The sequence below is a fragment of the Rhinolophus ferrumequinum genome, chromosome 19 (genome assembly GCF_004115265.2).
Source record: "Rhinolophus ferrumequinum isolate MPI-CBG mRhiFer1 chromosome 19, mRhiFer1_v1.p, whole genome shotgun sequence".
Taxonomy (NCBI): domain Eukaryota; kingdom Metazoa; phylum Chordata; class Mammalia; order Chiroptera; family Rhinolophidae; genus Rhinolophus; species Rhinolophus ferrumequinum.
Window position 1 is genome coordinate 28,078,237 of NC_046302.1, and position 26,954 is coordinate 28,105,190.

General features: G+C 38.9%; 1 protein-coding gene across 1 annotated transcript in view; it reads left to right on the forward strand.

Moving 5' to 3' along the window:
• ASXL3 (ASXL transcriptional regulator 3) overlaps positions 1-19,176 on the forward strand; it is a 168,107-nt gene extending 148,931 nt beyond the window's left edge. Inside the window, 5 exon segments of the mRNA XM_033135636.1 lie at positions 3,619-3,715; positions 5,587-5,692; positions 9,653-11,597; positions 14,612-17,625; positions 17,627-19,176. Coding sequence (XP_032991527.1) covers positions 3,619-3,715; positions 5,587-5,692; positions 9,653-11,597; positions 14,612-17,625; positions 17,627-18,323 — 5,859 coding nt within the window. The 3' untranslated portion in view covers positions 18,324-19,176.
• The last annotated feature ends 7,778 nt before the right edge of the window (positions 19,177-26,954 follow it).

Genomic DNA, 26,954 nt, shown 5'->3' on the forward strand with positions numbered 1-26,954 from the left:
TAAACACAAATCTTTTTAGGCTTTTCCCAGGCTTAAATCTTTTTATTAGTTTTCCATTACCTAGAGCAGTGTTTCCCACCTTTCCCCATCATGGTACACGTTGAAACAGGCAACATATATGCAGGGGAAATTGAGGGGAAACTTGGACCTGGAGGCCACTAACCTAGGGCCTCATGCTGATTCAAGCGCTGCCTCGCGTTTTCTTTATAGTTCACTCACTGGGCCACCCCATGGAGAGGACAAAGCCTAAACACCTTAGATTTGGTGACATGGGATTCTTCCCTGCTCCCTCCCTCCGAAAGTGGAGCCTGAAACAAGAACTTGGGTACAAGTGGCTTGGAAGCAGAAGCCAGGTATTAGATAGTATAATACAGGGGAGGAGAAACCCTTTGAAAACCGGGCTCAATTCTGCTGAGGACCTTGTGAGAAAATGTGTACAATGTGCCACAGAATTGTCTCACAGAAGGACAACAGGAGAGGGAGACCTTTGACCACAGGCCTTTGTTTGCCAGGAATTGTGAGTTGTCCCCAGGGCCAATCTCTGCATTTCCAGGCTGCATCTGCACGCCATCTCAATGGCCTTTGTGCTTCAGAGAAAGTCCTAGAGTTTTATCAGCTTAGGTAGGACAAGCGTGTTGAACTGTTTATCCCAGATTCTCTGGGCTCACACAGGCCAGATGATATGGAATGGAGCATCAGCAATATTCAGTATAGTCTGCCTCTGTACCACCCAGATCTTGTTGTGCTTCCTGTTAAGTCTGCTCTGTCTCTAACTCTTTGAGACACAACAGGATTTATGACCAGAAAGTTAGTGGACCAGCTGCAGGCTCCAGTACTCTCAAGCCAGTCTTGAGGCTGTGATTGAGATTCATCATCTCCATTCTCTGATACCCATTTCTGATTTTCGTCATCCTTGGCCAGCACTTCTGCTAGTTTGCTTGGTAAAATGTCCCACGTGCTCATTCCTGAGGATTCTGAGTCTTTGGCTGCCTTGCCCTCTCTCACTGTCATTGCTGTAATCCACGTTCATTGTTACCACCAGGCACAGAGGCACCAAGAGAAGGCCCATGAATCCCCTGCGTTCCCAGCATCCTTTTCTCCCAGCCCCACCTCCCACTGTAGTAGCAATTTTCTTTCCTCATGATGGGTTGGACTGATTATACCTCCTCTCTTTGCCTGCTGATCCATCAGCTTGAGAGGCACCAAGTGACCAGGCAGAGCTTTACTACAGAGGAACCCTTACCGTGACCACCAATGTGATGGTTCTCAACTGGGGATGATTTTGCCTCAAAGGCACATCTGTTGATGTTTGGAGACACTTTTGATTGTCACATTTGGGAGAGGGCTGCTACTATTATCTAGTAGGTACAGGTCAGGGATGCTGCCGGACATGCTCCCAAAGTAAAGAAGTATCTGGACCTAAATGACAATAATGCCATTTAGAAATGATTCCCCCTGCGAACATGGACTTCTAAGCCCACATTTGAAGCTGTGGGGACATGAAGTGCACAGTATTCAGGTGGTTCCCTGGGAGTGATGATGCAAAGGTTCATTCATTCCAACCATTGGTTCCCAGACCCATGTCTTCTAGCTGTTGGGAACACAGCCATCAAATAGCATCCACTGGTTCAGTGCATATACTGCATTCCAGAGTATAGTGTCCTAGAGTTCTCCAATCAAAGGATGGGAAGGCTGGGCATTTATCCACTCACATCTTGAGGATATGGTCAGACTATGAGGTGGGACACTGGCATGGTGATACAGATGTGCATTAACAGCTGTGTAGAGCTCACATGGGTGAAAGAGATATACAAAGACCAGAAGCTTCTGCTGTCTCTAGAATATATTCAGAATAAAAGGGCAGGAGCTTTTTCTTTATCACCACTGTATTGCCAGCACCCATGCAGGTGCCATGTTTATAGATTCATATGAGTGACTCACTAATTATCTGTTGAATAAAGATGAAATAACTGAGTAAATAATTAATCAATGAAATCGTGCCTGAAATTTTCCAAGCGTATTGAATATTTTAGTGTTCCTTAAATGAAGGAACTTAGGATAATATTAGATGAATATTTTTTAGATGAAGAAACTCAAGGTCTCAAATCTGTGGCTTTCCTATAAACGTCATGATGGCAGCTTTTGATAGACGTCACTTTTGTTCACAGTGTCTCTTTTTTCTGGATTTGATTGACAATTATCCAGTTTAAAGTAATTAGTATAATATTTACTTCTAGATTCAGTGTTCTCCTCTGCTCCTGAATGGTGGTTTAACTGACACATTCATGAAGGCATTATTTGAGTTAAATTTTAAAATCGGGGTCGTATTTCAGTGGGTGCAGGTGGAGTGTAGAGAAGACCACAAACAAAAACATAGGGATAAGAAATCTCTGAGTGCGTTTTCAAGCAACAGTTACTAATTCGAGCTTATGACATAAGAATGTGTATATAGGAGCAAGAGAAAATCTTTGGAAATATAATTGGAGCTACAATTTGCTGGGCCTTTGAGTAGCAGGCTAAAATATCCTCAGAACTTTATAAACGGTCCAGTTACTGACTGTGATATCTTGCCTCTATAATAGAGCTCACGCTTTCTGGTGGTAGACGATATGCTTATCTCTAAAACCATTCTGTCCAAATCCTGTCAGTCTCTCAAGGCCCTGCAACAGTGTCACCTCTGTCATCCAGGTCCTCCCAACCACTCATCTCCACATAGATATCTTCCCCTAGCTTTTATTTTTTGCACTTCTTAATTCCCACTCACCAAATGCTTAGCATTGTCTAACTATTCATGTGTTTTATCTTCACTCTTCAACTACATAAGAAGCCAGTCAAGGATGACACTAATTCTCTCTCTCCTCAATGTCAGTAAGCAGACTACTTGACATGGAAGATGCAGTAAATACTTAGAAAGTCAAAAGCATCCAGTTTGGTCATCCTTATCTGAATCTCTTCTATATGTGAATTTTTTTAAAATTAGTGTGTTTGAGGAAAAAGGTTAGTAGCATCTAGTCGCACATATTTTAAACTTTGCTGTATGCCTGATTTTGTGTTCATCCAAAGAGGTGAGAAGAACAGAATGAAGGGTACAGGGATATGTACGACAGTGTGGGTGTATTTGTTTTAATACATTTCAGAACTTTTTGTCTAAATCTCAGACAGCAAAAGAATCCAAGTGATCAAACTGGATTTCTTAGCTTCCACAAATTTTAGAAAATTTCATTTTAAAAAACCTAATCTAAAGGTGTAAACAGTTGTTGATTTTTAATTGGCACAATTTAAGGCCGATTAGAATAATAAACAGATAAAACTTTTTGGATTAAACCACACACTTTTGTTATACTCACCACCAATAATGGAAATGTCTAATAAAGATTTCCTTTAAACTGATGTTTTTTGTCATTATAATAGTCGCTGTAGGCAGTTCAGTTTTCATGCTAGGAGATTGATCTTTTGTTAGGTTCCTTTCCTCCCTTCCTACTACCTGCACATGGACACACACACACACACACACACACACACACACACACACACACCTTCAGTTTTTGCTTCTTTCCTGCGTATCTTTGCTTTGAATTATTCTTGATGGAATCTTGTTTTTGTCGGCTTATTTCCTAGATGGGAAGTGATGGAATTTTACGCCTCAGTACTTCAGCTCTAAATAATGAATTCTTTGCGTATGCAGCACAGGGATGGAAACAGCGACTGGCAGAAGGTAAATTTCTGTTTTCCATTACTTTTTGACATATTTGAGTACACATACTGTCCAGAGCTTTGCATCTTTCTCTGATTTCCACATCTTTTTTACCCCTGAGGTATACTTTAATGTAGTAAAAACTCACATCCTATTCCGAATAACTTCATTAATTCTTTTGTTACACTTGGAATTTTTAGTATTCGATATTTTTGAAGAAAGCGTGATGTTATCTGGAACATAAAAATTTTGATATAGCACGATTTTCTTTGGAATGGTAATTGTAATTCCTTGTTTGATGTATTATGTATTCTATTAATGTCTTGGAGCCCAAAGAATCTTCTTTTAAAACTTTCTTCCCTTGAAGCCACTATTTCACCTTATCCTTCCTTTAGTCATCAGGCTCCTTGGAAGACTGAAAAAAATACCCATCCTATACCACATTTTTCCTCCCTTAACCATTCAAATCATTATAGTTGGGTGTGGCCCCACGGATGCAACTGCAATAATCTCCTCCAGGGGATACGAGTGGCTTTTTAATGGCAAAGTTCAGTTTGCTCTTCTCAGTTCTCATATTTCATGTTCCTTCTCCAATATCTCAGTTTTTAAATCTCATCCAATTTTAAGCCACCTACCTTAGAAAGTCATAGTAAGCTTTAAATTGTTTCCTGAAGCGCCATTTCTGACAGCCATTTCTCAGCTTCCTTCAGGATCTCCTATTCTTTCATCTGAGGGTAAATGTTGGGGTGTCTACCATTTTTTCCCTGCTATTTTCTTTTATGTAACTATACGTATTCTCTAAGCAGCCTCATTCACCTTGGTATCAGCTATAGCCCATAGGCTGAAAACTTCCAAATCTGGCTCTAACACCTCTTTCCTGTTTCTCAGTGTTCTATTCCAAATGCCTACTGGATCTCTCTAGCTGATACCAGGCATTTTAAAACCCAAAACGCCAATATTAAACTCACTATCTTCCCTTTAATATCTACTATTCCTTCTGCCTTCTATTAGTCTCAATACTGTCCTCATAGGACCTCACTTTGAAACCTTCATGAGGTCTTTGATCCTCTTCCTTCTCCCCAGGCCCATCTGGTCACGAAGTATTAATTGTGCTGTAACTCTCAATCCTCTTCAGCATTTTCACAACTACTGGTCTCAATATAATGTCCTTCTCTCATGTATGCTATTCAGTTGGCTCCTAGCTGGAATCCTCCAGTTTCTTCACCCTGTTTCTAAACTATTATTTGGCCATATTCTTCCTTCATTGAATAGCACCAGGACCTCCCTTTCTCTGTCTCTTCAGAACTCTCTTTAGAATACGCATTGAGTAATAGGCCTCAGCCTACCTTTCCTATTTTAGCCTATCCTATAGTCTACTCACAATTGGCCACTCAAAGGAATATAAATATACATATTCATATCTCTGTGCCTTTTGAGTTAATTACTTTATAAAAGCTTGCTCATCCTTCAGAAGCTAACTCAAGAATCAGTTCCTATATATGGCCTCTCCTAATCGATTTAGACAAATTTAGGTATTTTCCCTTCTATACTTTTACTACATTTATCCTATACAGAGCTTTTGACATTATATTACAGTCGACTGTGTGCCTTTTCTCCCACCAGAAAGATTTCATTAAGGACAGTGAATATATACTTTTTCATCCACAGCCCTGGGCATGCAGTACATTTGCTAAATGTTTTGGAGTTCATATATGACTAAATGACTGTTTAAGTGATCTTCATAAAAGGAGAAGCTACAGAAATATTATCAGTACTCGACCTTTTAGTTTTCAACATCCATAAAGGGTTATTCAAATTAATTACATGTTTTCTTTATTAATTGGCAAAAGATATGGCCACTTTTACTCAATATATAAGCATTTTCTTTCTAGGAGAGTTTACTCCAGAAATGCAATTGCGGATAAGGCAAGAAATTGAGAAGGAAAAGAAAACAGAACCTTGGAAAGAAAAATTCTTTGAAAGGTTTTATGGAGAAAAGTAAGTGCTAGAGCATTTTTTTTCCTCATTTCTCTTAGAAGGAAATGAAAATGTAATTCTCTGCTTCACATAGCACACGCATATGCTGTAAAACTTAATAAACCTGTGATAAAAGGCAATAGTCCCTCAGTGTAAGAAATCACGGGTAAAATTATAATGGCATATCAGCACTTAAATTTTAAAAAAGGCATTTTCAAGGGTTTATAACTTGTCCATGAAAATTCATTTTGGACTGAAAACAGCTCATGAAATCCTACAGAAGTCAATTTGGGCTTTCCTAACTGGATTTTAGTAAAAATTTAATGTTTTTTATTTAAGTATTTTTATTATTGAACACAATAGACACAAGTAGTTTTAGACACATATTTAATCCTCACATTTTTCCAAAATTGTTGACTGAATATGTATTTGTTTAGTCTTTATTTTGAGGAGAGCTTGAGGTGTTACCCTTTACTCTATCCATTTCCTCTTTGGGTATAACCAGTTTTTAATTTATTATTTTTTTATTTCTATGTATGTTTCTTTTAAAAATAATACCGTCCACACATAAATGTGGTAGTGACTAAACTCAAAGTATTTCTCCTTTGCTTCACAGTTAGCAGGGACATATTCTACTTGGGCAGAATTAGAGTCTCAGGCACAATCAGATCCCTGAAAAAGGAAAAGGGATTAAGAAGCTGACAATTGACAGTAACTTTAGATCCTCCTTAGTAGTGAAATTTAAGCTTTAACTCCCATGTATACAATTAAGCTTGAAAGTTTTGTTTTGTGTAAAGGACGCGGAGGTGGTGCAGGTAACAAAAACTGCACCATTTGATCTAATTTCACAAAATTTCTCCTCTAAATGGGGGATAAAACATCAGCAGGAATCTCACATGATTGCTCTTCATGAAAAGGGACCATGTGACTACAGCCTGCTTCCTCAGAGTAGGCTACCCTTCCATGAATTGTTCTAAAGCAGTACTCTGGAGTAGGAAGGCTTGTTTTCAACTGCTGTTCTAGCGTATTGGAGGCATAAACATATTCAAGCGAAATCAAAAGGACATAATTGATGTTTTTATCTCAGAAATTAAAAATGTGGCAGGTTAGTCCTGTGCCTTCAGAGATAGTCACCGACAGTATTACTCAAGTCTGGCTGCATCAAAATCCTCATTGGAGCTTTCAAAAATAGATACAGATTTCGAGGACCCACCCCAGACATACGGATGGAGAATCTCCAGGAATTGAGCCCAGGAATCTGTACATTTAGATGTTTCCCAGGTCATGCTGATGCGCGGAAGGACTCAGAATCCTGGAGGATGACCTTGAAGACCCAGGAGGCCTCCCTGCTTGTGTCTGACAAAGGGAATGTTGGGAGCACTCTTTTCAGTAAGGGCAGAAGCGTAAGGGAGGTAGTTACCTCCAAGGCACTGGTCCTTAATTGTTATTGAGTATTGGCCCATTCTTTCATTAATTCAACAATATTTATCCAACATCTGCTCTGTGCCGGACGCTATCCTAGATGCCAGAGGTTCAGTCATCTGTAGGGCTTCCTAGGCTCTGCCCTCAGAGAGCATACATTCTAGAGATCGCGTGTTACAGATAGCTTTCCTTCATGCAACAAATGATTGTTGAGCATATGCTAGATCTGATATGTTTCCAAGAGTTTTGCAAATACCATTTTCGCTTAATTCTCCCAACAGTCCTGGAAGGTGGATAACATTATTCTTACATTAAACAATGGTTTACAAAACTGAGGGTCAGGAACATTTAAGTAATTTCTCCAGGTTTACACAGTGTGGTTAAATAATTGGCTCAGTGTCTTAATCCTAAAAACTCTTCTCAGAAAAGTTCACACACAATTTTTTTACATGAAATTGGGGGCTTCACAGAGTCCCATGGATATCAGGTTAAAGGCCCCTGCCCTGGAGGATGACAGCCACAATATTGTGAGTAAATATGATTCCCCATCACGATCACTGAGCTCTGAATACAAACAGTTCTTTCACTTGACCCATTTCTTACTGTACTTCATCCACTGAGTTTCTCTGCCCCCTGACATTACTGGACTTCTCGCTTGTCTTTTTCTGTCTTCATATTGGATAACAGATGTAGTTAGGACATTTCATTGACTGCCCTTCTAATTTTGTTACTTTCAGATTACCTACATCCTCCCAATATATAAGGGATATTTTTTTTCCCTAGCATCAGATAATTTTCATGTGCCTTTTCATTAATTTAAATTTTCCCAAGAAGGCTGCCATCCAAACTCACCTCTAGTTAATATCTGTCTTATTTCATTTTTTGCTCTTTGTTTGAGGTCTTTATTATGGTTCTTACTGGCTTCCTCTGTACTGTACTATATTCATTTTAGTTACTTAGAAATCACCCACATATATGCTAGCTCAGAATTGTAAGTGATGGTCTGCTAATTTGCAGTTTAGATTTCCGGAAGGCAGGGTTTCCTTTGTGTGATTATGAGGTGTGCTGTAAGTATCTTCTTTCTATGCCTTATACCCTCTTAAATCTATTTCCCCATGAAAATAATAAAATATTGACATAGGCATATCTTACATAGTTCTCATTTCCAAAAGATTTATATATATATATATATAATATACATATATATTTAATAATATTAAATGTGTTTAATAATATTCTTATTAACCAACCAGCAGAAATTTGGCTTCCAGTGGATAGATTCAATATGTTCTGCACTTACTCTAGTATCTGTCAGTGGATCTCTGCTTGACCTAGCCCCAAGGAACCTTATTTCTAGCTGATAATTCTGCTTTAAATTTATCCATAATACAGTCATTCTGTTCCTCTCATTATAGTATAGTTATAAATTGTAGCTTAGTTTGAATCCATCTTAGGTAAAGCTGAAAGAAAAGAGAAAGCAATAAATCTTACTTTCTTTTCAGAACTTTCTGAATTTTAGTAAAGAAGCCAATTATCAAATACCCAAACAGTATATTTAATTTTATTTCCCTTTCATTTTAAGGATTTAATTTAAGTAAAGGTTGAAGATTTCACTGAGGTATTTTCCTGCATTGATACTACTGTAGGTGTATTTCAACTATGTTTCTTCCCTGAAAATGTTCTCTCTTCTGCTTGTATTTGTAGTTGCCTACAGTACTACAACTTCATTAAGAACAGCATGTCCCTCTATCATCTGATGTTGATATTGTAACAGTATGACAGGAAATAGTGACTCACAATATCTTTTGTTGTAATCCTGATTACTTTTGCCTTATGACCTGAACATTAGGCTGGATTATTTCTTAATCTTCTTTAGCTTTTTATGGAATATTTTTACAATAAGAGATCTACATGAAAGAATTTAAGTCTTGCCTCACACAAATGTAATCTAGTAGAATCAACTTTGATGACCTCAAATATGTTTGTTATTCTTTAGTGAAATTTCCGTTTTGTCTTATTTACATACATACTAAAATAAGGTGACTGAGTAACACCTCTTACATTGAAGAGAGCTTAATCTTCAAAAGTCATTTCAATTTCAAGATTTGACAACACACCCATCTTTCATTGATCCAAATTATTTGGTTATGTTGCATCTTTTGAAGACTGTAATTTTCATAAGGACACATCTCTACTTTGTGACTTAAAAAATTTAGATCTTATATATTGTTTTGCTTTTCTGCCCATATTTTCTAATCTTTTGTAGTATATAATTTTCTTATTCCTTCTACTAACAATTGGTAAGGTTCCTATCTCCTTGCTTACAGAATAAAAATCTCTACTTTCTTAACCAGAAGTAGAGTTTATTTTAGTTATGATTATAAACTCAGTTGAAAAACTAAGTCATTGTCAACTAGTTCACATAAATTAACTTTGTTACTTAGTGATTATAAAGTTAATTTGATGCATTTCCTCCTATTGAGTACTACATTGGTGAGAGATCCACGTTGTACCTTCTTGTTTTGTGCTTGAACAATAATGATTCTAATTTCTGTTCAGGTTGGGCATGTCAAGAGAGGAATCCACAAAGCTCACTTCTGGACCAAACAATGATGGAGCTGAAAGTAGTTCTTCATGCGGCACCTCTCGTCTTCCAGGTCTTTCTTCACAGACTCTCTTAGAAGAACAACAGCCAACAAGCATGAAAAGTCCAACTTCTCCAGAGCCTGACTTCTGTGCTATGGTAGATGTAGGCAAAGATGTAATGGCAGGATTGGAATCAGAGGACATTTTGGTCCCTGAAGAATCTGTGATTCAGGAGGAAATTGCAGAAGAGGTAGAGACTAGTATCTGTGAATGCCAGGATGAAAATCATAGGACAATACCTGAATTTTCGGAGGAGTCTGGAAGTCCAGCCGACTCTCATGAAGAGCCCCAAATGGCACCTCCGGAAGGTAACTTGGAATCCTGTGTTATGATGAATGATGTTTTAGAAACATTGCCTCATGTTGAAGTTAAGGTGGAAGAGAAGTCAGAATCTTCCCAGGAAGAAATGTCAGTTGTTATTGATCAACTAGATGTCTGTGACTCTCTCGTTCCTTCCACTTCATCTGTGACTCATGTCAGTGACACAGAACATAAGGAGCTGGAAACTGCTATACAGAACAATACTCCAAAAATAAAAACAGGGTCATCTTCTTTAGAAGGCCAGTTTCCAGGTGAAGGAATTGCTGTAGATATGGAGCTACAGAGTGATCCTGACGAACAGCTTTCTGAAAATGCTTGCATCTCTGAAACCTCCTTCTCTTCTGAGAGCCCAGAGGGAGCATGTACTAGCCTGACATCCCCAGGAGGGGAAACACAGTCCACTTCAGAAGAATCATGTACTCCAGCCTCCTTTGAGACAACGTTTTGTTCTGAGGTGTCCAGCACTGAAAATGCAGACAAATATAATCAGAGAAATCCCACTGATGGAAACCTTCATGCCTCTTTGATGTCAGAAATATCCCCAGTGTCCACTTCACCTGAAATATCAGAATCATCTCTAATGTCCAATTTACCTTTAACCTCTGAAGCATCCCCCGTATCAAATTTGCCTTTAACATCAGAAGCATCACCCATGTCTGATTTACCTTTGACATCAGAAACTTCTTCAGTGTCTTCCATGCTTCTCACATCTGAGACCACGTTTATATCCAGTATGCCACTTCCCTCAGAAACATCTCCAATTTCTAATTCTTCCATGAATGAAAGAATGGTGCATCAACAAAGAAAGTCACCTTCCATATCTGAAGAACCACTCTCTCCACAGAAAGATGAAGGTTCTGCCCCTGCCAAACTCCTGGGAGAGAGCCTTCTCTCTCAGCAGAAGACTCTATCAAATACTACTGAACCCATCAAAATGGGTTCTTCTTCCATAGCTCCTGAATCATTTTCACCTGAAGAATTGCACAGTAAGACCATGAATCAGCAGCCTTGTAAATCACATATTGAAACTGAGACGCCCTATTCTGCTTCAATTACAGAACTTCCTTCTACAGAAATCATAAAAGTTAAAAGTCATAATGTCCTGCAAAGAACAGAAAAGAAAGGGGTGTCTTCACCATTGGAATTATCTGTCTTTTCTGAAGAGACAGAGAGTAAAGGAAATGAGCTTCCATCAGCTAAATTACAGGACAAGCAGTATATCTCACCAATGGAAAAGGCTTCATTTCCAGAAGGCTCTAGAAATAAAACACATAAGCAAGGGAGCTCACAGAATCGGTTGGAGACTTCGCATACTTCCAAGTTGTCAGACCCCTGCAAGTCACCGGATGGGCTAAGAAATGAGAGTAGAGAATCCGAGATATCAAAGAGGAAAACTGCAGAGCAGCACAGCTTTGGAATCTGTAAGGAAAAGAGGGCAAGGATAGAAGATGATCAGTCATCCCGGAACATATCATCTAGCAGCCCACCTGAGAAAGAGCAGCCTCCAAGAGAGGAACCGAGGGTTCCACCTCTCAAGGTATGGTATTTAAAGAGAAAAGAAAAGGCAATTCCACAAATAGGCTTTTTCCTATTTAGATACTTACTTTTTCAAAAATAAATGAGATTTTCTTCCTTCCTGGTTTTATGTAGCAGTTGCTAATCTAATATTCCCAGCACCAGTCTAATATTAAATGATCCTTTTTCATGCTGCGCATTGACTCACATAAGTTTAGATACATGTATATATTTAGAGGAAAAAGAAGTCGGGAAGGAGAATAGGGTCTGGAGGAACCCACAGGCCACTGCGATACAGGGTCTTTTGGGGATTCCAAGGTATAGGACAGAGACCTACATAAACTTGGGAGAATTTGAAAGATAACTCAGTGTCCTATAAAAGTTCAGAAGGACGAGAGAAAGAAGTAGTCAGGAGTAAGAGGCATACACTAAAAAGATGAAGGTACATATTATCCCTTCATTTTCCAACAAATTCTGAACACCACCATTACCTAGCAGAGAGGGACCTGGCTTAGGGAAGAACTTCATTAAATTTTTCTTAAACGAATCAAGGAAATTGCTTTGTAAACCTTGAGAGAAAATGCTGTGGATATATAGGCATACAGACCGTATTTGATTACTTCCAAGATAGTAAAAAGGTATTTAACTTCACAAAAACTTAAGCCTGTAGACAAATATTCATATATATATATATATATATATATATATATATATATATATATGTTTTCATTTTACCCCAGTAGATTTTAACTCTCAGAAAACAAACCTTTTATGTAAATTGGCTCTGCCTAATAAACTTGAAAATTAAGGTTGATTCAAAAGAAACTCTGTTTAATAAAAAAAAATTCTACCCACCATAATTTAAATTTATTTGGTGCTTTTATCTCAGTCCATTTATTTTGTTCTACAATAAGATAGATTATTCCATCATAGTTGGTCTAGAATTATAAACATACTCAAGCTTTGTTTTTCTTAATCTCTATTTTGCTCTGCTCTGTAGGCAGATAGGTAGGCAGGTAGGTCTCTTTATTTTGCTCACACACCTTTTTGTGTGTCACTCATGATCTCCATAAGATTGACGTTTAAGAGTGTGGTTGTAGTTACTCTGTTTAATAAAGCAAGACCCTATTAAATGAGATTCTAGAGATGTAAAAGGTAAACATAAAATCCTGCTGTGTGTTTTAACTTCTGAAGCAGTGGAAAGAAAAAATGTAAGCATGCTTTTCATAGGAAGTATTTTTAAACATACCAGTCTAATAGTGTATGTCAAAAGCTTATTTTCAAAGTGATGCACACTTTATGTAAAGATAGGTAGGCAGGTAGGTCGACAGATATTATGCATATACTTGATGTTTGTTTGGCCTTGAGCTCTTGCTTAAGTATATCTAGGCTTAATTTTTTAAATGTTTTAATTTTTTTTAACTAGGGGAAGTATTTAAAAGGCATAAGTGAATAATTCATCTCTGAATCCATCTTTTCTTGGAGCCTTTGAATTAGAAGAGAGATGTTACGAGTTTGAAAACGAGAAATGAGATAGCTTAGGAAGATGGTTCCATCTACCAAAGTTCCAAAATATAATTCCAAGTTGATATGCTCCTCTAGTATGTGTCAAGTGTTTGTAACATAAATATACATGTTTTAAGAAGAGGAGATATACAGAGGGTGCCAAAGAAGTATACACATTTTAAGAAAGGAAAAAATTATTAAAATTGTAATACTCAATATATACCGATAACAAAAGATGAATACAAGTCACGTATGTATGCAATTATAAAAGTGGTTACTATCAGTGTCCAGACACTTCTGATTACGGCAGAATACTGCTTGAGCTTGTATACATTTTTTTGGTACCCACAGTAGTTTTCTAGGAAAAGCTTTTACTAGAGGGGAGAAAAAAGGAAGCATAGTACATGTCAACAGCTCTGAATGGGGAGCCCAAGAGTCTTCCTGTCACTACTGTTACGTGGCCTAGAGCAGTAACACCTCCAGTTTTTACAACTGTAAAATGAGAGACTTTAACTAGATCCCTTCTAGCTCTAAAAAACTGTGGCTCTAAGAATGTTCTTAGTGACTAGAGCATCATAGCGTTGCTATGGGATGTGGGTTGTTAGGTCTTGTGCCTCACGACTGTGGTGAGGACTGCAAGTCTCAGGTAGAATAAGTAGGTGAACAGTATGGATTGGGACTTTTATGAAATTCAGCAAATTGTAGATCACCAATAGCAGAAGAAACTGTCCAACCCATACGAAAAACTAGAATTGCCCTTGCTATCATCATGAAAACATGATGATCATAAAATCCCTTTGGAAAGCAGAACACTCTTACAAATAGAGTCTTATTCCATCTTTGTAACAGTCCTGTGAAGGAAACAGACCCGAAATAACTAGTCTCATTTTACATTTGAGTTTACAAACTCTTTGTGTGTGCTTATTATATGTGTATAAGGCAGCATACTAGGCAATTTGAGAATACATAAAAACCATAGCATCTCTGGCTCAGGGAGGTTATTGAATACCCGAAGGACTCAGTGATTTGCCTAGCATCACAGAGTTCCTTTGGGAGAAGCCAGGAAGACAATTCTAGTCTCCCGACCTCTTGGCGAGGGTTTTTCTGTGTGTATGAAATGAAGACTAGAAACTCAGATAGAGTTAAGGTCCCAGACTTTCATGCCAACGAGGAAAATAACATAAAAGCTACACGTCTCTATGTCTTTTCAGCTAACTTCATTTTAAGAAGCATGGATTTTGTTTCCATTTAGATGAGTCATTAAAAAGATGCTTCATTTCCATACCAAATGAAATCACCGGTTGATGTTTTTTATAGAATAAAAACAAATTAAAAATTTTCATTTTCACAATCATGGAGCACTTCATGTTGCGTTGTACCCTGAAGGCCCATTCAGGGATTCAGGTATATGTAGTTCATGCCACATTCTGAGAAAATGCAGCTCCTTGTACTTTGCACTGTCCCATGCCCTGTGTCTCCTCTGTGATCATGGCCTAAGCATTTTATCTTTTCGTTCTCCCCTTCCTGTAGATCCAGCTTTCCAAAATCGGTCCACCTTTTATTATCAAGAGCCAACCCGTCTCCAAACCCGAGCCTCGAGCATCCCCCAGCTCATCTGTCAGTGGTGGGAGGAACACAGGAGCCAGGACCCTTGCCGATATCAAGGCCCGAGCACAGCAAGCAAGGGCCCAGCGAGAGGCAGCAGCTGCAGCTGCTGTAGCAGCAGCAGCGAGTATTGTCTCTGGAGCCATGGGGAGCCCCGGAGAGGGTGGAAAGGTGAGAACCCTGGCTCATATCAAAGAACAGACAAAGGCGAAGCTCTTTGCAAAGCATCAAGCCCGAGCCCACCTCTTCCAGAACACTAAAGAGACCCGGCTGCCTCCGCTTGGCTCAAAGGAAGGCCCTCCTAGCTTAGAAGTTCCTTCTACCCCTGAAACAAAAATTGAAGGTTCAACCGGTGTCATTATTGTCAATCCAAACTGCAGATCTCCTAGCAACAAGTCTGCCCACCTCCGGGAGGCCACCACTGTATTACAGCAGTCTCTTAACCCAACTAAACTTCCAGAAACTGCCACTGACTTATCTGTGCGTAGTTCTGACGAAAACATACCTGTGTCACATTTATCTGAGAAAATTGTTTCATCTACCTCTTCTGAAAATAACAGTGTGCCCATGCTTTTTAATAAAAATTCTGTCCCTGCGTCTGTCTGCAGCACTGCTATGTCGGGAGCAATTAAAGAACATCCCTTTGTGAGTTCTGTTGATAAATCCTCTGTTCTAATGTCTGTTGACAGTGCAACCACTACAATTTCTGCTTGTAATATAAGCATGTTAAAAACCATCCAGGGACCTGACACCCCATGCATAGCCATTATACCAAAATGTATTGAGAGCACTCCCGTTCCTGCCACCACCGAAGGCGCCAGCATATCGAGCCCCATGGATGACAAGCAGTTACTTTTATCAAGCAGCAGTGCTGGTAACTTAGTCTCCAGTCAGTACACCTCTGTGCCAACTCCTTCCATTGGAAATAACTTGCCAAACCATCTCTCCACCAGTTCTGTCTTGATTCCCCCAGCGGGAATTAACAGATTTCCTCCTGAGAAGATAGCCATGCCTGGAAGTGAAGAACAGGCCACCGTGTCCATGGGAACCACTGTGAGAGCCGCCCTCAGCTGCAGGGAGTCGGTAGCCGTGACCGACACGCTGGTTGCACGCCCACCCGTCGCAGTGTTTACCGGAAGCATGCTGACCATAAACTCTTACGATGATAGTCCTCCCAAGTTAAGTGCTGAAAGCTTGGACAAAAAGTCAGGGCCTCGCAACAGGGCAGACAATTCTGGGAAACCTCAACAACCTCCCGGGGTCTTTGCACCAGCAGCCATAAACAGATCGATTCCGTGTAAAGTCATCGTTGACCACAGCACCACGCTGACCTCCACTTTGTCTCTGACTGTCTCCATTGAAAGTACAGAAGCCAGCTTGGACATCCAGAGCAGGTCGGGGAGGACAGAAGCAGCCACACAGCCCATGGCATGTCCTCAGGTGTCTGTTATTAGCAGGCCGGAGCCGGTTGCAAGCGAAAGCATAGATCATGGTTCTAGTTTCCTTGCTGCTGCTTCAGCAAAACAAGACTGTAAAATGATGCAGGCCCCCTGTACCAGTCTCCGAGAAGTACCCCTTGTTGTGCCAGATAAATTAAATGAGGTGGCTGCTCCTAGTAATAGCTTTGCCGAGCAGGCACGTGGCCCGACCACTTTCAAAAGTGAAGCAGACACAACCTGTGGCAATCAGTACAACCCAGGCAACCGGATTTGCTGGAATGATGAGGGCAGGAGGAGCACTGGACAGTCCCTGGTTAGTCACTCGGGTCCGAGTAAACAGAAAGAATATCTAGAGCAGAGCTGTCCAAAGGCTATCAAAACGGAACACACTGGCTACTCGCACATGTCAGAACTTCACCCTCGGAATCTCATAACTAGTGTCACTCTCCCCGTGAAATCGGAACCTCATGAAATGGACAAGGGCTTTAGAATGGATACTGAAGACTTCCCTGGCCCTGAGCTGCCTCCTCCGGCTGCAGAGGCCATCCCGAGTGTGCCACAGACGCAGAACACGAAGGCTCCCACCTCTGGTCCCTTGGAAGAGGCGATTTCCTTGGCTACAGACACCCTGAAAAGAGTTCCTACTGCAGGGAGCTCAAGCTGCCGTCTGTCATCTGTAGAGGCGAATAATCCACTGGTGACACAGTTACTACAGGGCAACCTGCCTTTGGAAAAAGTGTTGCCGCAGCCCAGACTGGGAGCCAAGCTTGAAATTAACAGGCTTCCTCTGCCTCTTCAAACTACCTCAGTGGGTAAAACAGCACCAGAGAGGAACATTGTTGAACTGCCGTCCGGCTCTCCAAACCCAGACGGGAAGGGCTACTTGGCAGGGACCCTTGCACCACTCCAAATGAGAAAGCGAGAAAACCACCCCAAAAAGAGAGTGGCCAGGACTGTGGGGGAACACACCCAAGTGAAATGTGAACCGGGGAAATTGTTGGTGGAGCCAGATCTTAAAGGGGTGCCTTGTGTCATCAATGCCGGCCTGAATCAGCTAGGACACAACCAGCCATTTAAGCAAGAGTGGCTGAACAAGCATGCGGTGCAGAACAGAATTGTTCACAGCCCTGAGGTCAAACAGCAAAAGCGGCTGCTCCCCTCATGTAGCTTCCAACAGAACCTCTTTCATGGTGACAAGAATGGCAGCTTCCACCCTGATGCTGGTACCTCCCATAGACAACCGTTTTACCAAATGCCCATGGCTGCCAGGGGCCCCATTCCGACCGCAGCTCTGCTGCAGGCCTCTGCCAAGGCCCCAGTGGGCTGTAATGCATTCGCCTTCAACAGGCATCTTGAACAAAAGGGACTGGCAGAGGTGGGCCTTTCTTCAGCGCCTCACCAGCTGAGGTTAGCCAACATGTTATCCCCCAGTATGCCCATTAAAGAAGGTGAGGACGTGGGAGGGGCTGGGCACGCGATGCCAAACAAAGCACTAGTGCATCCCCCCCCCCCCCCCGCCCCCACCCCCTCCACCCTTGGCTTTGCCCCCGCCTCCCCCACCACCACCTCCACTACCTCCACCTCTTCCTAATGCAGAAGTCCCAGCCGATCAAAAACAACCTCCTGTCACCATGGAAACCACTAAGAGACTTAGTTGGCCACAGTCCACGGGCATATGTAGCAATATAAAATCGGAACCTCTTTCTTTTGAGGAAGGTTTAGGCAGCAGCTGTGAACTGGGCATGAAACAAGTTTCCTATGACCAGAATGAAATGAAGGAACAGTTAAAAGCATTTGCGCTAAAAAATGCAGATTTCTCTTCCTATTTGCTTTCTGAGCCACAAAAGCCTTTTACCCAATTAGCTGCTCAGAAAATGCAGGTGCAGCAACAACAGCAGCTCTGTGGAAATTATCCAACAATACACTTTGGTAGCACGAGTTTCAAAAGGGCAGCCTCTGCCATTGAAAAGTCCATTGGGATTTTGGGAAGTGGCTCCAACCCTGCCACAGGCCTGCCTGGTCAGAACGCTCAGATGCCCACTCAGAACTTTGCCGACAGCAGCAACGCGGATGAATTGGAACTGAAATGCTCTTGCCGGCTGAAAGCCATGATTGTGTGCAAAGGCTGTGGGGCCTTCTGCCATGACGACTGCATAGGTCCTTCCAAACTCTGTGTAGCTTGCCTGGTTGTGCGATAAGAGCTATATGAAAGATGCAGTATCCCTTTTCAACATGGGAAAGCCAAACGGCGTCAGCAACAACAAATTGAATTACTCAGTGGTTTATAGCGTGCTAATTTATTTTACTTTGGAACAGGTTATCTTCTCTCGATGGAATTACTATTTTCTTGCATTTCTCGGAAAGGGGCGATCACGTCCCATCTGAGTGGCTCAGCGGCATGTCTTTTGCATATTTAGTTGCCATTCCCAGCTTTGGAAAATTTCTGTCCATGTGTATACAGGTCACTACCCCATTGTTTTTTGTTTTTGTTTTTGTTTTTTATTTAGGTGTAGCTAGCAAAAGGACATTTTAAACTAATACTAACCAGAAATGCAGATATAGAAAGAAAATGGTAAAAGTGATATAAGGTGGGTATGCATTCTTCTCTAGATTAACCGTTATATATAGCAAAGATTTTCACAGTTGACTCTTCTGGAGCTGCCTTTGCCACAGTGATTAAATCATATTTGGAAAGGGGAATCTGATTTAAATGTATGATTCCTTGTATTTACTCATATCACAAAAGATACATTAAAGGAGGTGTGTCATCAGTGAATTCCACTGTCCTTATTCTTTTTCCTCCCTGTTTACTCTTTTCACAGACTGGCAGAAAAATCTGTGTCTGCCTTGGACATTGTACACACATTGTAGTGAAATGTATCCTAGGCCTGAAATTGCAATGTGGGCCTCATGCCTAGTAGTCTGGTTCGAGCCCTTTGACACCTGATACTGTAAGATCAGTTGGCCAGCAGAGAGCCAGAGGCTCAGAGGATTTCAGAGCTTCATCTGTGGCTTCTAAGAGCCAGTATTTAAAAACAACAACAGCAACAAAGTGCCCTGAAATTAAAAGAAAACAAGTAAAATGCTGTGTATGCAAACACATATAGAATGGGTGGATAATGTAAATATTGTTCCATTCTATTCATTCTGATACTAGATATAAAAATTGGGGGGGGCAGGGGAATAATGGTAGCCCTTTGTTGATGATACCAGTGCATTCTGGCTTCCAGCTTTGCAGAGGTTGATCACCTCTTTTTAAAAGTGTCATTGATGATAAAAGGGACTACAGAAGTCTGACGTGTTGAAACTTTTCCGGACAATTTTTTTTTTCCCCTCATGATTTTACTCTGATATAGACCTCAATTTAAAAACTGTTCTAGGTATTGCATGTTTTGTTTTCTTTCCCCTTAGGTGAATTCAGTACATTCTTCATATTTGAGAGAGTGGAACTGCTTTTGAAAAAGGGATACTGCATCTTACAAATATTGTCAGTGTTTCTCCAGTAAAGTCTGAGTGTTGACTATTTGAGCTACATTCTGTGTACTTTGGCTACCTTCATGCCAGAGAGAACAGTTTTAGTTCAGGAGGCTCTGTTCCCTAAAGCAAGTTCAAAAGCACATACATATTGTGGGAAAATGAAAGACAACAAAACCACGCCCATTTAACTTAAGATTACAGAGCACAAAATGTGGAGTGCCATTAACCCATTGATTGATTGAGGCTATCGAATTAAAAGGAAAACATGGAGGGAAAATGTCATCTGTCCAGGGTAAGAATGACATATTTTTACATGGGATCATCCTAATCAATATAAACTTTTGACATTCCCTTAAAATATGTCTTAAAAGTTAACTGGAATGAAGAGAAATTACATTCCTGGGGAAAAATATACGTGTGATTTTTTTTTTTAATAGTAATCAATCATGGTGTATGTTTTTTTTTTCCCCTCAATATTTATTATTGTGATGTTGCCAAATTTTGTTAGGTGACAGAGACATCATTATTATTGCTGATAGTGGAAGATACTTTATCTTAAAAATGAAAGAAAAGCAAAGGAGGGCCTGGCTTTGTGGCTGTGTTGGTGCTTCAGTATTATCACTTCTGTTTTTCACATTAAAATTAACAAAATTAGCTAATGACTGAGAAAATAGCAATGCACTTAACCAGCCCTTTCCAAGAAATGCAGCGTAAGTTCCAGTAGATCCTTAGTTCACTCTGCGCCAGGTTTCGTTTGGGTGGCATCCTCACCGGTGGTGTCTCAATGCTCTGCTTGGCTCTGATGTCATCTTGGTTCAGAAGATCATGCTCCAGTCTCACAGAGGGGCATCTCTAAAATACAGACACTTGCATGTCAACTTCCAAATTCAGTTGCCTCCCTACCAGTGTCAGATACTGTCTACACCAGCAGATTCAAAACTACCACATCAGTAACTGACACGGTGTTGAAAGAAGCTCCAGTCTACAAAACCTTTGCACTCTGTATACAATGGAGGCTGAAGTGATAATGAGCCCATTATCCTTTCCATCTTTGTGGAATACTGCCTGAGGTTGCTTACTGGGAATAAAGAAAAGTGCCCTTCTGTATGTTTTGATTTTTCACAGAGTAGGTTGGGAGAATCAATTGTTGGTTGTGCGTGGGATTCTATCACCCAGGTCCAAAGCGCATCATTTCTCTATGCCCTGGCTCTTTTTTTGCCCAGTTTAAATTCCTAATGTTTACCTATGCTTTTTATTACTGAAAAATTAGTATCTTGGGGCTAAAAAATAATGGAAAGAAAGAAAAATTCACAAGTAAAAAATGGGTCAGATATTTTACAAGTGTCCATTTAATATATATATATATAAACACACACACAAAAGCCAGTATCTTTGGATTAGGTGAGTAGGTTCTTAGTTTCCTGATTTCCACAGGTGTCTGCCTATGTGCAAATGGAGTATGTTATTTACTACATGGTTATTGTGGTGTAATGTGCAAATTTTAGTGTGTGCATTATCCTGATTATTGGACACTATGCTATCCACTATCAGGAATAGAGCTTGCACATGTGACATGTAATTTTTTTTTTTTAATCACAAAGGATGTACTTACATAAGTAGCACTTTTTGGAGCAGGGGGTGGAAGAAAACCGCTATTCCCTAATCCCCTCCTATATAATATGCATATGCCTGAGTGTATAAAGACGTTTAGTTAGTTAATGGGCATGTTAATAAGAACATTCTGATGCAAATTCATTTCCAAAATGAAAATAGTGTCCTTCCCCCAAGTGAGAATAGCAGAAATGTTGGTGAACTGAGCACCGTAGTTATATTTCCCTGCTAAAGTCTATTTTGAAAAAGAAAAACTTGAAACAAACCTATGAGGATGAGCCTGGTTGCTATAAAGACTTGGTGGTGGTATGTGTTTCTGAGATGAGCTATACAAGGTTTGATTAACTTCTAGACCTTGGATAGTCTTACTCATTCAAAATAAACATAGAAAACAAGCTGATGGCGTGTGGTATGCATAATACAGTCAAGAGTCACAATACAAGATGCTGAAGCCCAGTTTCCTTTACACACTCACACAATTTCAAAAGAGGAAATTACTATGGCCTTGGTTTCCCAGTTCCTCCTTGGTCTGGTGAAGTCCTGGGTTACAGAAGCTGAAACCAAGGATAGGGTTGCATCGTCTCTGGTGTCACGGCCGAGCACCGTGCTAGCTGCCTGGTGGGAATGAGGCCGCTGAACATGCAGAGCCCAGAGTCACTGTCCATTTGTGTTTCCAGAGAACAATGTGAAGAGTCCTAGCAAAGGAACTCAGCGGACTGTCAGGGGCCTATGTAGCCAAAATGTCACTGAATATAAAAATCTTGTCTTCAGTCTTCATGCTTTGTCACTGTAAAGCAAACAAAAGCATTTTTACTATAATTTAAAGGAGCTGCTTTTTTATAGCACATACTATTTCGCTTTGTACTATATTTGATAGTTGCAGAATAATTTAGACAGTAGAAAAACCTTGTTGTATTTGTACTGTTCATGAATGTTTCAGAGAAAGTGCTTTACTTTGTTGCCATAATTTTCTTGTACTGCTGTATTTTCCCCCTGCTTTATGGAAACCTAATCTGATTCCTATATTCAGTACAGTTTCTTTTTTTTTAAATGTCTGTTTGTGTGTGTATGTTTTTATTTTTTATTTTTTAAAATTTTTTTTGGTTATTTTGTTTGTTTTATTGGTTTTTTTTTGGTCAGTATTCTGAATGTTTACATCTGTTTGACATTAGCCATTTAATGCCTTTTTTCTAAAGGCAGTATTATACTCTCACAGTCTAACAGGAAAATGTGAAATCAACCCAAACATAACATGCATGACAAACACAGATTGGGGCTAAGATCCTCAACACACAGACATTTTATATCAGCATACAGAAAAGTAAAACCCTCCTTCAGTCCTTTACCAAAGAATATATTATTCCCACAGGAAAAACTCAGAAAAGGTGTGTAAAATCCTCAGAAGGGGGAGCAGTTGATTCAGTCAGACTGCTACAATTTAAAACTGTTATGCTTGCTTTGATACCTGACTAAATGTGACTGAGTGCAACAAGCATTTAAACGATTTTTAGACAGTGTTTTGTTTAGAATTCAGGGATCATGCATTCTTTAATGGTGCTGTTTGTTTTTTATTTCTTCTTTTCTATAAAGAAAAAAGTGTTGCCTACAAAAGTGACTGCTCACAATACCATAAGTTAAATGAAATGTTTGTCTTTTCATGTTTCTCTGTTTTTCCCTTTCTCAAACTAATAATTTGGATTTAAATATTAAACTATTCTGGAGAAAATAAAGAAATTAAACATTAAATAATTGTCATTTTTATTTTTTTGTAAAATGAGGTAGTTATACATGCATTAAATGTACTAATAAATACATTGAAAATTTTACTTAAGAAAAAAATGTATAGGGAAGGCAAACCATATGCTGTTAAATTATCTACCCTTTTTGGTATGGTGAATTGTCAACATAGGATTATAACTATTTTTAAAATAGTAAAAACCAAAACTGAAACCTCTGAAATTAACCATATCTACTATGTTTATCATTTATAAATATATTTGTACCTTTTTGTTTTCATAAAGATCTTGTTAATTCTTTATACTAAAAGACATTCAGATCAAGCAAATTGTTACCACCATATTTAATTTTAACTTTCAAAATGATTTTCAAAAAATTTTTAATTGCGTTTTTTTAAAACCTTAGATTGCATATTATAGCTAGAGTTATTCGAATAAAGTGCTGGGAACCATTAGAACAAAATTGCCTCAGTTATATTTACATTAGTTAAAAAATATGCATATCTTTACAGTAAAATGAATCGGAAAGCATTAAACAATTGGCTGTTAAATCTGAGTCCAACTGTTTTCATCTACACGGAAAATGTTGTTTTCAGCCACCAGATGGCGAAAGAGGATGTTTACTTTTGCAAGAAAAAAAGAACAAAACACGCTTTTTCCTTCTCCTTTTTAGTTTAAAAACTAAATTAAATGATTATAATAAAGTCCAACTCATCGAAGTAAGTAAATGGAAGATAGGTATTTCTAAGGTTGCTAAGTTATTTTCACTACAATAATGACATTCCTTTTTTGTCCTATAGTTTCTATTAAAATATTTACAAAATACTTTTTACATTTTATTTAATATTCAGTATTTATTTTATTGTTTGCATTGCTCCACAGGCATCATCTATTCCAAAGTTTATTAGAAAAATTTGAACAGTCCAGCATTCTTGAAACTGACGTTTATGGAACAATTATTATATAAATGTCAATTTTTATATAAATATCCCATTCTTAATACATTAATGTGGCCTAATTTGAGGAATAGTTCTTGAGATCTAAAGTATTTATTTACATCTGTCATAGTGCTTATCTGAGGACAAGTGGCTTACCCAGTGATTCATTAGTTTTCACACAGGTACTTTACTGTCATCAAAGGTAAATGTGTTATTTTAAAAGAACGTAACCAGGAGAGTAGTTGACACAACTTTTTTGGGCTTCTTTCTGTAGAATACAATGAACAAAAATCCTAAAAAGTGTTTCTCACTCCACATAATTATTTGAAAATTTTAGTTATTGGTTGCCTAGACTTAACACTTCAGCTTCATATCACATACAATTATCCACAGTGATACGCAGACGTGAGAAGTCAGAATAATCCAATGTCACAGCTAATGTGGAAGTCTAAATTGAGCAATGAATCTAGTTCTCCTCTTAAAGAAACTTTTATTCAAGTTGCCAGTGTAATTAATTACCATAAACTCTCACTAACCGGAAAGGTCACTGGATTTGCAAAGAGTTGATTTTTTTCTTTGTCATTTTATTTAAAATATCCAGTATGGTTTTTCAAGTTTATTAAATAATATCCCATTGTGATACCTGACTATAAGTAAAGCTGATACTGAAAATATTTAGCAATCCTGCAAAGCATCAGCCAATCCAAACAGATGCCAGACAAATCAAAAGAGATGGCTCTATTACAACAAACTAATGAAGATTGGCTGAATATTAGTTTTTTTGAACAAAGGAACTCCTGAATCTGCTTTTATTAATAGTTTGATTTATTCTTAGTATATCCGTTGCATTTATGGGAAAGTTTGTTTCAGAGGTACTTTTCTTAAGCTAAAATTTCCATCTACAATCTCATATTATTTTTTGAAGGAATTGATTTAGAGGTGATTCAAAGGTGAGCTTTAACCCAAGCACAATAAAATATGCGGGAGTTTCCCCTTTTTGCTTTTTATAAGTAGCCTGTTCAGTGGACACTCCCCATAAATAGCACTGTGGCCAAAGCATGGGAGCACCAGATGCTTCAACAGAAGGTCCTGGACATTTGAGGTCATATAAGATATATCTTGTTTTCTATGGGCTCCTCAGAAAGTCTTTATTATTTTATCATAAACTTGTAGATGGAAAATAGGTTTTACCTTTCACCAAACTTGTCTCTCTAGTTTCAAATTATGGTTATATTTCAGGAAAACACTGTGCTCCAAAGCCTTATTCTTCAATGATAAGGAAACATGGAGGGATTTCAGAGGAGTGCAGAAAATATGGTTGTATTTTTCTTGTTTCATTAGGTTTTCAGTACCCAATTCTAGGATGCTCTAACATCTTCCATATATAGGAAAGTGTGGTTGGACTCAATGACTATTGGAATCACATGAGCTAATCCTGGACACCCCCTTCCTATACAGAAGCTGCAGCATGAAATTATGTCCATTTATATAGAAATAAAAAACATGATTTCTTATTGTAATATAAAATTCATTTGCCAACCAGTTTAAATTTCAAAATGAGGAATCAAAAGTCTTGGTGTATGAGAGGGGACAGTTCTCCATAATGGCTTCTAAGCAGAAGCCACTGAGACATTTTATACTTTCTCTTCCTTTAACATGTGAGCTCAATATAGATTTTTTTTCAGTACTATGTGTTTTTTGGTAAAATAATTTTTAAACTTCCAGGGGGGGGGGATAAAGCTATGGGAAATGAGTTGGCATCTTAAAAAGAAACATTCAAAAATTCAGAAACATTTTTTTAAAACTACTTTTAGAGTAGGACTCTGGAGCTTGGAAAGGTTCTTTTGTGGAGTCTTTTCTGTCCAAAAAGCTTTGCTTGGCAAAAACTGGGAATAATCAAAGATACCACTTTCTACAATCTGTTTTCTAATTTTGATTCTCTGAGTAATAAATAAATCATTTCCAAGTCTTTAGCTTTCATAACCTGAATATGAAGGAGATTATAAAAATTCATATAAACTTTTAGAGATTTAACTGTATACTACACCAAATATAGGCAATTTTCCAGAGTTGTTTCAAAAGGTCGATTGTCTTTATTAGAAAATAATAGATAATACTTGTGAAATGCTATGGACCAAGTGTTGCAAAGCATTTCATAGGTAGTGTCACATTTATCCTTAGGAAAATCCTGTTAGGTAGGCACTGTTACTATATCCATGTTATAAATGAGGAAACTGAGGCTTCGAGTGTTAAAAGAAAAGAATACAGCTAAGATCTAGAGTATGAGAGACCAAAGTCCATCCTCTTATTTGCTGCAAGATGCAATGGCTGCTACACAGACTATTAGGTATTGGGGATTCTGAGAAAAATCGGAAGATCTCAAATCTTGAAAAAAGTTGTAGGATAGGAGGAAAAATGATAAAATAATCTTAATGTGACAGAGTGACCAAGACATGTACAAGGTGCAGTGGGGCTGAGAGCAACCAAGTGGACGAAACCTTTTAGGATTGCCATTGGATGAGATGAAACTTGCAGAGGAGCAGCCATTGCTCACCTGGGTGTAGTTTCAGGGCAATCCCATTGGTGGGAGGGCGTGCTTTTCCCTGTAAACACCCCAATCATTTCTCTTGAACAGGACTCAGTGAAAACACAGTCCTTCCTGAAAATGATTTCTGCAAGGTGTATGGTCCTTTACATATTTTAGAGATAGGTCCCCAAGCTCTTCTTACATGCGTCTAGGAGTTTGTTTAGATATTGGTAATTGATTTTGTAAACGTTAACGTATTGAAACGATGTTTGTGGTACCCCAAGTCCTCAGGGGTCATTGAGTTTTGTTTGTTTTTAAATCAACGTAATATATTCTTACGTTAAATGTCAAATAGTATTACAGAGCCTATAGCCAAAAAAAGGAGCAGTGTCCTGATATAAATTACAATGTGGACTATATATTTTTTTAAGGTGAAGACATTGCTTCTGACTTCATGTTCTTCAATCGGATTCAGATAAGAAAACAGAGTGAATCCTGTACCTACAAGCTGCAGGTTTGGATTGAAGTAAGAGCGCTCAT